This window comes from Xiphophorus hellerii, chromosome 24, assembly GCF_003331165.1.
Source record: "Xiphophorus hellerii strain 12219 chromosome 24, Xiphophorus_hellerii-4.1, whole genome shotgun sequence".
In the NCBI taxonomy this organism is placed as follows: Eukaryota; Metazoa; Chordata; class Actinopteri; order Cyprinodontiformes; family Poeciliidae; genus Xiphophorus; species Xiphophorus hellerii.
Window position 1 is genome coordinate 10,595,133 of NC_045695.1, and position 13,256 is coordinate 10,608,388.

Genomic DNA, 13,256 nt, shown 5'->3' on the forward strand with positions numbered 1-13,256 from the left:
ATCTCTCGAGGCAGAGATTGCAAGAACATTCACAGTTTACTTGTCATATTATTATTTTTGTAATTTTATGTTATTTATCTATTTATTTTATTTTAGTATGGCCCTAATACTCTGTTGTAGCTGCTAAAGTTTCATGTCTAAAATAGAATCTGCAGAAGAAAATTATGTCTGTCAGAAACTGTGTGGCATTACAGCACCACCTATCGGCATGGCATAGGTACTGCAGTGTTTTGGTTCATTTTTGGTCTCCTTGAGCGGATGAAGATGTCCGCAGTGTCGTTTCCATTAACCATATAATTTCTGCAATTATATGGTTCCGAAAATAAATTTACCAAATGGAAACACGCCAATTTGCGTTTTTCTCTCATTTTTTTTATTTTTTAATGAATCACGTTTCTTCTCCATTGGCTCAAGCAGCCCCAAATTTGGCTCCCGCAGCACTTCTGCTAACAAGATCAATCTAAGCACAATATTTTCTACCCCAACAACACCAGGCTTTATGACAAGAAACATAATTAGACTCTAATTAGCTGCTAATTAGAGTCACACTTGGTAAACACGCAGCAACACTGTCTTACCCACACAAACTACCAATCAGATTAAAACCCAACCTCTGCTGTTTCCAACAATACCAGAATGACCACATGTGCAAAACTCACTGAACCAGCAGCCAAAAAAAAAAAAAACAGCTTATTTCATGAAGCTAGAAACATAAATTTAGTTCTACCTGGAGATGGGACATCTGAAGCCAGGCTTGGAGGCGTGTACCGAGTAAAAAGGGGGCGTGTCAGATGAAGCGCCGCTTCAACGCGGTGAAAACCACGTGACTGCTTCATTTTGCGTGTCGGGTTTCAAAATAAAAGCGCGCTGAGCCGTGCTGCCTCATGGCTTGTTGTAGGCCATTTGGTCGCGCATCAGAGGAGAATATTTGTCTTCAATGGCCAAAATAAAAGGCAACGTTGACCAACATAGTTGATGTGTACTTCATTCTTGTAATGTTTTCAAAAACCATTGTTATTAATTACAAAGAATATTTATAGCAAGATATAAGTTGGGTAAAAAAAAAAAAAAAAAGAGAGAAAATTGTAATTGCATACATGGTGCCAAAATGTCCAAAAATGTCACATCTGGAATGTTCGCATGGAATTTTATCAACCAATACCTTTCCAAAACGTCTATGCTTCATTTATTTTTAATGAAATTTGGTACAGAAAGTGGACAGAACCTGTGCTGTGAATTGATAGAGGTTCTGGATTTCAACTGCATGCTATCAAGGAAAATCCACATTAAGTCATGTATTCCATCTATTTATTTTTTCACTGTGTGGCCATATGTATTTGTTCCTACTCAGTAACACAAATGTCGATTTTTAGACCTCTAAAGTATTCGCTGGAATATTACCTTTGTTTTGATACCCGAACCAGTCCAAATGCATCTTGTAGTTCCTGAGATATATGGGACTCATGTTGGGGGTGTCATTTTCCAGAACTCTCCAAAGAAGAGGCTTGATGTTCAAGGGGTAAAAACCCCCACAATTGTAAAGTTGTGTTTAGTGGAATATCAAAGTCAATATCAATATTTATAATGGAAACGGAGCTACTGAGGAACTTTTTAGAAAGACTGAACAGCTAGATTGTATTTTAAAACCGCCGACGAACAAGTTAGTCTTACAACATAACCGAGTTAACATGTGGTTTCTTGTGTTGTTGCCACACCTAGCAATGAAATCAACACTTTAAGCACAAATGTACAAAAATAGAAGGCAGAAACGTCTGCCAATAAAACATGACCCCTGTCTGCCTTTGACGACTAGCAGAATTCCACAAACACAGAAAAGCTCACACATGGACAGGCTGAGCAGCTGAGGGCCGCAGATATGCTGCTGACAGAAACTGTCGGCGCAGTTCCCTGCATTTCTTTTCTTTTTTTTTTCTCTGCGCATGTCAGGGTTCGCTCTGGGCCCTCCTCAAAGGGTCCCACCTGGTCAGAACGAAGACGAGATGACCTCGGATAGAGCGGGGGGAAGCTTGGGAGCGCGAAGAGGAATGAGGTCAGTAGGAGGAGAGAACTTCGTTGGGGAATGTCTGCAAACCGGAAGAGTTATGTAAATGGGCCCGCCATTAAGGCCCTCAAAAAAAAAAGAGAGGCTAGAATGGGGCCGGGGGGCAGGAGAGCTATGTGAATGGACTTTTCTGTCTTTTTTCTTCAAGATCCAAACATTTTCTAATGTTTAAATAACATACTTTTGTCCCTCCAAGCTTTGATGTCTGCTATCAGGTGTATTAAAGTATATTTTTAAAATAAAATAAAAAGTCCTTACAGGTATCAAATAGAGCTTTGTAGTTCAAACCGGAAAGATCATCATCAAGATCAACATCAGAGCAGTGTCAGCATTTTACAGAAAATCAGTAGCTTTCATCCAGTCATTGCAGGAATGAAAGTCTGATTGATTTATTTAATTTTCCTATGTTCTGGTTTTCCTCAAGTCCAGGATGTCAATATGGGCAAGACAAACATGTCCTGGTCAAAAGTTTTATGTCCTTTGGAATGAAACACAAGTGAAAGGCTGAGGACTTCAAATCTAGTCATCCTCTACTACCGCCATTTTGCGTCGTCATGATCTGACCTATATTCTTGATAGATTATAAAGACTACAAAATCATGCAAGTTGTTCAGCCTTAAATGACTTAACACACTCATTTGTCCTCGATTGAAATATCACTCCAGTTAGCAAGTAATGACAGATTTAAGATTAGTCTACAGCAGAAGTCTGCAGTCAGAGGCCTCTTCAATGTCACTGCAGCACCAACTGCTGTCGGAGATCCTTCCAGCCCACAGCGACTCAGTAAAGATACTTGGATAGGAGTTGCATTTAGTTTAGCTTTTGATTAATAAAGTATGTTTGAACTGAACCTACTATGGGAAATGAAAGTGTGTGACTATTGCCCTCTTGTGGTGGAAGGTAAATTCTGCTTGAACCAGCAGTGTTAATTTTGACTTAAATAGTTCGTTTTGGTCGGAATTTAGTCATCAGAATTGGTTTCGTTTTAGTAAATGATCATAAAATTTCCAGTCAGCTAAATCTCCAGCCATTTTAGTCCACAAAATATGCAAATGTAAATACTTTTTCAACAATTCCCTTGAATTAACCAAATGAATCATGTTTTTAAAATCAATTATGGAATAATGTTATTGTTTGAATATGCAGTACATACAAAACAGATGCAACTTTTTTTTTTCTAATTAAATATCCATTTTTCTGACCTTGCTTTCAAGGTCAGAAAAATGAAAGATTCAGCAACATATTACTTTTTAGCTGCTTATTGACAGATTACATTAATAGGCAGAAATGTCATACACTAACATTGTCATCTAGTTTTGTCTCGTCGCGTCTTAAATCAAAGAGCTGTTATTTCTGTCATCGTCTCATTGTCATGAAAAAAGTGGAGTCGACTAAAGTTTTATACTCATTAACAAAATCAACACTGTAAAGCAGCCACTCGTAGAATTGCAATCAATAATAACATTGCTGCTTAAAATGTCACTGCTATACCTGTTTCTTCACTAAGCTTTTTTTTTTATGTTCTTCCCTCCTTTCTCCCCACAAAACCACCAAACATGTAGGTGTCTACAGGGCAGGCAGCAGCGATAATAGGTGTCCTCAAGTACAGTGACCTAACAGCAACAGGCACCAAGGAGTGGCCCTAAATGGAGCCCTACTGGGATCAGTTGTTGGGACGCACTAAAAATTAAACAAACAAAAAAAAAGGAGAGCATATTTTCAATACTGTCCACCAACTTGGTCTCTGAAGTGTTTTCAAAGACGTGCATAAAAGGGGGATATGTTTGTACCAGAATAAAGCTTTCAGGAAGAACAAATTCACTAACGCGTCGGAAGTGAGTAAAAGTGATCTCTGACTCCATCTAGTGGTGAAGACAGGTCATTCTGCAACAATAACAATAAAGAGACAAAACACGAACTTTAAAACCTGAAGGCATTACTTATCACTCTCAAAAAAGATTTCTACAGGATGACAAGACAAGGAAACCAACTACCACCACATATTCTGTGCTTATCTCTTTATAGTTTTGTTTAGTTGAGGGTAGAAAAAAAAAAGAAACCTGATCCTGTTCACTTAAGAGTTTAACTACACTATGTAGCAAATACTTGGGTAAGACACCAAATAACTCAAGACTGGACACATATCTCGTTTTACTCATCAGGAAGAGGGGACTAGATTTGGATGAGTGGGTGGCCATTGTGGAGGATATTTAAGAAATACAGAAGCTTGGATATGACTTACAAGAAAATGGAAAGTTTTTGGTCTTCATGTTTCGTCCTACAGTAGCAATACGGTGAGATTAGCCAAACAAATCGCCTACAACTCTGACTAGACTTTGAATCATGAATCCTGTTACAATCAGGTTGAAGATGCAGCGTTCCACAGTTCGCCAAGTTCTATTTCAGTCTACCCTGAAGTTAAAACACTGACCGGCGTCGAGAGCCATCTTCTGCTCGTTTTAAGATGTGTATTTTTGATTCCCTCAACTTCTTCCGACAAACAAACGTTTCATATTGTCCTGCTGGAAATAGTCGTCAGAAAACGTAGTCTGTGATTCAAAAAGGTCAGCAACATACTCATCAGAAACATCTCCCCAGAACCAAATGTCTGAGTTTGACCGCAAAAACAGAATATAAAAAGGTGCAATGACTTTCAGATTTGTACAAACATAATTAAAACACATATCAGTGGCAGGCTTTTGAACTTTATTGGCATGTTTTTTTTTTTGCAAGAGCTGTCATTTTATTTCCAGTAATAGTAAATGCATACCGACTGCTTGAGATGATTTTCTGAGTCTCGCCTCAGAGAAATAACACCCCTTACTTACCATATTTACAAAGACAAACATGGATTTGTAGATTAATTCTAATGTTACCCAGCCAAACTAGTTCAGGTGGGTAAATCATGCAGTAGAGCTCTAATTTACTGAAAAACCTTGATATTGTTGAAAGAGGCTGGATTAAGATATGATCAGTAAATTTTTGAAAACAAAAAAAAAAAAAGGTTTGGCAATTCTCAAGCTGTCACAGTTCAGGTTAAAAGCAATGAAACAAGACACATAAATATTATTTTTGACAAATAAAAAGTGCAAAAGGGAGATTATCCTTTTGGGATGATTAAGAATTCCAGTTTTTAAAAAAACAACAAAAACTTGGATGGCTAAGATGCAATGTACTTTTTCTACCCCCACATCAAGTTAAGTAGATTCACAAATCTTCTTGAACATCAGAACTTCAAAGTGCAAATATTATAAAATGGCATAAGCTCGTATATACATGTTTCATTTCATTTAATGACAGAAAAAAAACAAACTAAACTTTATTCTCGTTCTAATGAGGTTCCATGTCATCTTCTCAGGCGCCAGTCAAACACGACCGTACGCCAACCCTCGACTTCATCGCCGTCCCGCTCGTGGGTCACCTCAACACCTGCTGCTGTTCTTTCATTAAACGAAGCCGCGCCTCGTCTCAACTCAAAACAGGAAAGAAAACGTTACAAACACCCAAACCGAATCTAGAAGCGAGATCCGTCTGCGTCACGCAGAACAAGTCTGCTCGGCGTTTCTTCGCGACGTTCTCCTTCTTTTAAGCGGACCGGCCTGCGGCGGTTAAACGAATCGACTAAATCTACTTCGAAGACGCACAACCTTACAGCCACGATAACTAAAATTCATTACAGCTAAATTGCATAAGACTCTTGCACTCCAAAGAGCGTTTTTAAAACAATACCAAAGGGCGTGGGGGAAAAAAAAAAAAAAAAAAAAAAGCACTGTGCGTGAACACGCTTCCCCATCCACAGCACCAGAACGAGGGGTCGCAGCTGACCTGATGAGACCTTGTGCAGTTTCAAACACTGTTTTATCCAAAAATATACATCATTGATTAGCTCTTTTTTAGCTTGCTTGTTCTCAAGAACAAAAGTATGGATGAGTTCGGAGACAAAAAGAGTGTTTTGAAGCGTTAAGAGTTGAGATTAACTTGGCGTATGCTGTGAAATCATCAAGTCCTAAAGTTTTAGAACCTGAATCTACTTTAAAGTGAAGAAGTCTTAAAAGGTTTGAAAACTGCAGCCCTGTTTATCCAAATTGTTCTCGTTTCAGATGGTGCATTCCGGGCTCCACAACTCTGGATTGGTTTTACTATAAAACAATGCTACATCACAGTTAAAGTAAGACTAGTTCAGACTGTTCGATACCCACCTTTTCTGTGGACAACAGAGATACGCTTCCGAGGACAAAAGGAACTCCTGTTAACACTGAATATGCAAAACTAAATTGACAGATTAAATTCGTTTGAATAAATTCCTTAATTTTTGCTAGACTGTTTTCCCCCCATTGTGCTTCGTGAAACACGACAAATAAGCCCGACGAAAGCAAAAAAGGCAGATTTGGAGGAGAGAATGAAAATTCATCTTGTTTTTTTGTTTGGCTCAGTTCAGAAGCGCAGACTTTCTTTAGAGTGGGTCGAATTGTTCTAGAAAAGATGGATTAAACTGGTAATACTTTCTCCATTCCTTCCCCGCTTCCTCTCGTCGCTGCCGGGCTCCTCTGTCAGGTCATTCGAGGGCAAGGGAAGGAACTGCGCTGGAAAGGAATGCTGGCGGCGTGGAAACCTGGAGCAAGAGAGCACCACTGACACATCAGTGCTGTAGTTTGTCTTTTAATCCAGCAGAGAGCGCACTTGAGTCAAACAAAAGTGGCAGATTTGCTTTTCCTTCTCTAGGCTTACTTTCAGTATAGGAAGAAGAGGCGTGTTCGGTGCGACGTGGCCATGTTTTCTGACATGTTGCGTACTTTCAGGTAGTTCACAAATCCTCTGAAGAACAGCAGGAGGCCTGAATAGAGAGAATTAGTTAGGGTTTTTTTTTCCCCCCCCATCTGCTTTTTCATCGTTACCCTCGACTGAGACGATGAAAATACTGACCTAGCAACAGGAAGATCCACCAGAGCCAGTACTGGCCGTTAAAGTAGCCAGTGAAGTAGTCTGAGAACTGTACAAACCGAGAAAAGCTCAAAACACATTCAACAACTTCAAAAAAATGAATCAATAAAAACTTATTTTGAGTTTAACATACCCTGACGATGAGGATCCATTTAATGAGCGAGAGGCCGAAGCCGCAGATGGCGCCGTAGCGTCCAGCGATGGTATTGGTCAGACAGAACGACAGACAGAAGCCAATCCAGTTGAAGAGAAAGGCCACTGGAGGCATAAACACACCATTGGTGCTCTGTTGTAGCAAAGAGTTTACGGTTTTTTTTTCTGTTTTGTTTTGTTTGTTCGTTTCCATGGAAAACTCACTGAAAAAGGCCAACATGAAGATCCCGTCATTCCCGACTCGGAGCTGATCAGCGTCGCTGAAGTCATCCCTCGGGGGGAAGTCATCGTCCTTTTGGAAACAAACAAAATAAAAAAATAAATAAATAAACTTCAGGCACACGGGAGAGAAAATTTGACACAGAAAGTGCCCCCGCTAAAAAAAATGTAAAGAAATCAATAGATGCATTGCGAAAACATGTTTGCCCTTCTTCGCTCTCTTTGACCCCATTTCAGTCTGCTAACACTCCACAAAGTGTGTCTGTCAGGGATATGGTGTTTAATTTCATATTATTTAGTTCTTAAAATAATATCTTGTATGACAGAGTGTTAGGGCCATGCTAAAAACAATTAAGTAAAATTACAAGAATAGTGTCATAAAATGACACCAATAAAGTCACAAAATTATGAGAAAAAAAAGTCAATATTACAAGACTTAGTATGTAGTATAACCCTAATACTATCCTGAACTTTGTAAGAACAACAACAACAACAACAACAAAAGTCTTGTTTGCAGTTTGTCTTAGTTCGAGGAATGTTTCCCTCAAATATCTTGAAAGCAAACAGTGACTAGAAGGTCTGTGTGTGGCTTGTTACCCGGGGCAACACCTCCACGGCGGAGGCAGCCAGGGCGGCTGCTTTAGCCTTCTCTGCTTCATCATAGGTTGGTAGTGACGTGGCGACGCTGTAGGGTGGAGGAACAGGGAAGTCGCCTTGGAAGCTGGATTCTGTGAAAACAGCAGATGACGAGAAGCCTGGGTTAATAAAAACAGAGGGAACCACGTGCAGAGCCTGAAACCACGATAAAGTGCTGAGGCGGTGGAAGAAATTGGCGTGACTCAACGGTCAGAACACCGCAAAAGATTAAACCCTCTGTAAGCTGAAAACACACAACCTGGGAAGACATTTAGAGGAGCACTAAGGTAGAATGGAAAAGCGGTACCAGGTGCCGCGGCGGTCGCCCCCAGGTCGATGGAGGCGTAGGGAGGCGGGGGCGCGTCAGCCTCCCCCGCTGATGGGGCCGGAGCCGCGCCAGGCCTGAGCCTCCCTCTGGTCCGGGCCGGACGCGTCGGCTCTGGCTGATGCAGAGGTGCAGGGCTGCTGCTCTACGCTGGAAGTCTCTGAAGAATCTTCCTCATTGTGCAACTGCAAAAGAAGACGAGGTTTTAGAGTCGTAGGCGCGAGTCGTCATCTGATCATCTGCAGCTGCTCCAGGGGGGCGACCCTCGCTCGTCGCCGGGATGCTTGGTGGACTTAGCAACGCAGCACCATTTAGTATTTTAGCAACAACATGGGACTGTTTAACTCGTCAGCAGCCGCCTGGAGGCAACAATTTGGTTTTTACATTACAGAGCTGAATCAGGTTATTGTTCTGGACTTTGGTTCTTATAAACACCCTGATCCTAACATCCTGTTACAGACTTGCAGCTGCGGTTGGGATCATGTTTTTTTTTTCTTTTTATTATTTATTTTAAAATTATATTGTGATTCTATAAACTCCGTATATTCTACTAAGCTGCAAGTGGCCTTGTCTGTGGCTTCAAAACAAACCCCAATCAGTGGCGTTTGAAATTTTAACTTTGAGGGCCAAAACATGCAAATTTAAACTCCAGGCAGGCCACAAAATGTATTAAAATAAAATTGCAAATATTTGTCCACCGTGGGGGTTTTTTTCAGTTCGACCCGCTCAACAATAAACAATTTTTTAAAATAAAATCAGTATATCATAACTGCCAGATCCAATAAACAAAAAGTGTGTCACACTGTTTTATTTAAAAATATTATTTAAAAAAAACATATAAATTTTTTTTAAAAAATTGGGCGGAATCAATTGTTTTCTGCTTTGTTGGAAAACTGACTTATACAGGGGCCAAACAAGATCATGTCAAAGTCCACAAATGGCCCACGGGCCACACTTTGAACACCCTTGGTCTAGATATTCTGTTTTCAGCCACTTACATTTATTTTTCTTTTGATTAATGACATTACAGAGAAATACACTGTACTTCCTTTTAACACAATCAAGACTAACGGTCTTTTTAACTCAAAAACTCATTTTAAAAATATGAAATAAAAGCTTTGTTTACATTTTTAACACGACTTTGCACATGTTTAGGCAAGATTTCTTTTTCCAAAAATAAAAAAAAATAAATTAGTTCAAGAGAAATGCTGCTTCACATTCATCCGGAACAGAATGTTCGTCCCCAGAAATGCAGGTACGACGGAAACTGATCCGCATGAAGCTAATCAGTGAATGAAGTTTGCTTCTGCGTCCAAGAGTCATCTGCTGACTTGAGTCTATTAATTTTTTGTCAGAGGCGAGAGCCAAACGCCTTCTGAAATTACAGAGAGGCGTCCGGGGTGTTATGAGAATCTGGAAGGTCAACAACCAGGAGGGAGATTACCAAACTACTCCAGGGGGGGAAAAGGTTTCTGCATCTAACAGTCGGCAAACCTTTTGACGAATCACCTCATTTTGCTTTCCAGCTGCTCCACAATAGAGGCTAAAGATTATCATTGCCGCTGGTCGACTCGCATCTGGCTCTGAGGACGGCGCCGACGTCATTTCAAGCCGCAGATAATCGCAAAATAAACTGCTGATATAAACCAAAGATTAACTAGAAGGGCGCTCAGGGAGCAGAGTCCTGAGCCAAGGTCGGCGCCCTCTCCAGCCGCCCGCGTCTCGCCTCCTCCGTCGCCAGTGAATCACGCTGACACACACCTCCACCTCTTGCTGTCGCCACTCCGGAAAAACGAAAGCGGCCGAACCGGTCCGGCCCTGTCAAGTCGTCAAATTCCTACGTCGAGTGAAACCTCAGAGAGTTCTGGGAAGTCTTTAAGTTGTCACTTTAAGTGCTGAAGTTTCAACCAGAATCTTGATGGCGTGACAGGAAAAACGATTAAAGAGGTGAATTCTCCATTTTGAAGTCTTTCCACAAAGTAACGAACGGCAAGCTTGTGGTTTACCACCTCTGCATATTGGGGAAGCACCATTTTTATCACAGCTGTGACTAATATCCAAGCAGCTTTTAAAAAAAAAAATGCAGTCACGTTGAAAAAAAAAAAGACAAAAAAAAAAAAAGAACTCTCATGATTTACTTCTTCAGTGAGTAAATACGTAGAAATATTTATTTTCAGACATAATTCCATTAATCGGCGAGTGAATGATCGGCCAACGTCTGGCTGGGAATCAAGGACAAAGCCTTATGTTGGGACGAGGGGGCGGGGGGTTACATAAGATATTAAACAGCATAGCCACAAGCCTCCTCGTGTGTCTAAATCCAACTGAAACCGAACAAAGACTTAACAGGAGGGACGGGATGTGGTGAGGAGTACAACTGAACCCCAACAAAACACAATCCGACGAGCGTTTTTGTTGCATTATTCCTGGAATACGAGAGGCTGTTGCAACCCCCTGGCTTTGTTTGGTCATGAAACGTTAGAGCGCGTCCTCGCTACAGGGGTCACACCGGAATCTGCACGGATTATCAGTCCAAACACCCACATGCACGACTGCAGGTATCCGGACACGAAAACAAAACGTCTCCGTTTGACATTTGAAATCGTCTTTGAAGTGTGGGCATTAGTTCCAGCTCCAATAATAAGTCCATAATTATTTTCTATACACGTCCACCTCTGTGTAAGAGTATAGATATAGATGATATCCACTATAAAGATAGTTAATATCAAGTGCATTTTCTGCATAGTAGCTTTTGTAGCTTTGTTTCCATTCTTATTTGCAAACTCCAAAAGAGATTTGATGAAGTTGCTACATCTTATGAATATATTCAGCAACAACTTGAACTTGTTGCAATTTACTTCCACTAAAAGCTGTGCTTTTAAGCATCTGAGCGTAGCTTTTGTTGGGTGATTAGTCGCTTTGTAAGCTTCAAACTTCACAGAATAACAGAAGAAAAAAAAAACAACAACTGCAGGTCAAAAGCCTGATCGGTGCATTTCTTGATGCATTTTGACATCTGCACCGTGTAATTTCAAAGCAAGACACTGCGGTTTACAAGGTAAACCTCATTTAAAGTGACACTAGGGCACCTAACCAAAGGTTTTCAAATAACCTGGTTACCCCCACCTCACTTTTTTTATGAAAGTAGAAGAGAACTGAAAAATAACCCTGTACCTTATCAAATAGTTCTCTGTGGTTCATAGTACATAACGCGTTAACCATTTTAAGACCTTATCGCCTCTTCTCGGAAGCTCCAGAAATTACATTTTAGCTAGCATGCTAATTAGTTAGCATCCTAAACCGCAAAGCTAACTTTGAGATAGCTACATGGTTCCGTGTTTTAACCATAAACAAAACTAACAAAACATCACGTTAAACTTTTGAGAAATGTATCAGAGCTCAAAAGATATATCCAATTAATTTTAGTGGGTAACGTTAGCCTAGAAAATGCGGAAGTGGTTTGTTAAAGACTAGCTAAAACAGTTTTTTTCCCGACAGTTTGAAACAAATTATGTCAAAAGTAAAATATTTTTGAGGATATATGACGTTGAAGTGCTGTTAGAAACGTTTAGAAAAGGACAACATCACGTTATCAATTTCATGCTGTAGTTTCCGCAAGGCCTTGTTTGTTGTTAGGCCGATTTAATAAAACTGTTCTGATCCGCTAACAACTCACCACTTGGTAACGGCTTGCTGGGTCCATCCCGACGTGGTTCAGCTGGCGAGGAAACCAGCTCAGCAAACAAAGAGGGGAATCTGACCTGCCTTTACTCAGGCGGTTTCTGTCACGGAGAGAGACTCGAGTCTGAACAAATGCGAGAAGAGCTGAAAGCAGAGCGAGAAATGGCTGCACCCTCGACGCACTCGCTTGGAAAAATACTCCAGTCAGTAGCGCGTCAAGCTGCCAGAGGAAGTCACTATTCAATTTAACAACATCCGGTTTGATGTTTCACAATAAAACACGGTCGCCATACAAAACATATAAATTGCAACGGAAAGGTAACTTATTTTAGTGACTCTGTTCAAAACTTATATTTTTTTTATTCAGAAATGCTGTTTCGTGTGCCTGCAGGGACATAAGACAGAAAATAATTGCGTAAACATTTTACGAGAAGTTAGATTTTGTTGTTTTATCACTAAAATGAACAGAAATAAATTCTTTGTTTGTAATAAAACTGTATACAAGATGTGCGTAATTAAATAGCTGCAGGAACACACAAAACAAAGCGGTTTTAACAGGTTGAAGCAGACGGTTGTGTAGTGTGGGGTTTCTCTTGTGACGTAGGACCTGAGCCTGACCTGTTTTATGCATGTAGTGTACAAATTTCAAAAATACACCAGTAAAACAATTGTGCCCTTATAGGCGATTAAAACAAACTAGCAGAAGTCATGTGACATGAGTCGGGGGGTCTATAATAATGCGTGCGACTCTTTCATGTTGTGCTCGTTTATTAGCTTTCGCCTAAATAATGAAACCGAAAAAAACACGGATTTTTTTTTTTCACAGAACACTTTCAATTAATGATGGTAAGTGGGCTGAGGACCCTTCAGCCAAAAATAACATATTTGCGGAATCACCACAATGTAAGAACGATGTTCTTACACTGACAGGATGAAGCTCAGTCAGCTGCAGGTGCGACACCTGGGGAATATGGCCGGTTCCTGAGAGTGCGCAGGTTTCCTACTGTAGCCATGTGGCGTGGGATCTTCGGAAGATTACTACAGTGCTTTCGCAGCGTATGAACAGCACTGGTGAGTGTGTATGCTTTTTAAAAATGTACTTATAGAGTATTGTATCAGTATTATGCGCGAGGTTTGAGATATAAGGACTTTGGGCTGGTCTCCATGGTAAATGTGCGCTCAAAAGCAATAACATATTTATGTATGCTTTAGTCACTGAGTGTCACTATTAACTATTGA

The 13,256-nt window shown here is 40.4% G+C and overlaps 1 protein-coding gene and 1 long non-coding RNA gene across 2 annotated transcripts; one reads left to right on the forward strand and one right to left on the reverse strand.

The window, feature by feature from the left end:
• Positions 1–1,686: 1,686 nt before the first annotated feature.
• On the forward strand, positions 1,687–5,195 carry LOC116716037 (uncharacterized). Its single transcript, XR_004338373.1, has 2 exons — positions 1,687–2,050; positions 3,625–5,195. It is a non-coding gene; the product is annotated as an uncharacterized LOC116716037 (long non-coding RNA).
• Positions 4,748–12,228, reverse strand: ndfip2 (Nedd4 family interacting protein 2). The gene is given in 9 exon segments (XM_032556777.1): positions 4,748–6,674; positions 6,791–6,896; positions 6,986–7,052; positions 7,137–7,261; positions 7,361–7,448; positions 7,973–8,103; positions 8,319–8,409; positions 8,411–8,521; positions 12,013–12,228. Coding segments are annotated over 8 exon segments (744 nt in total). The 5' UTR covers positions 12,040–12,228; the 3' UTR covers positions 4,748–6,674; positions 6,791–6,792.
• Between the last annotated feature and the right edge of the window lie 1,028 nt (positions 12,229–13,256).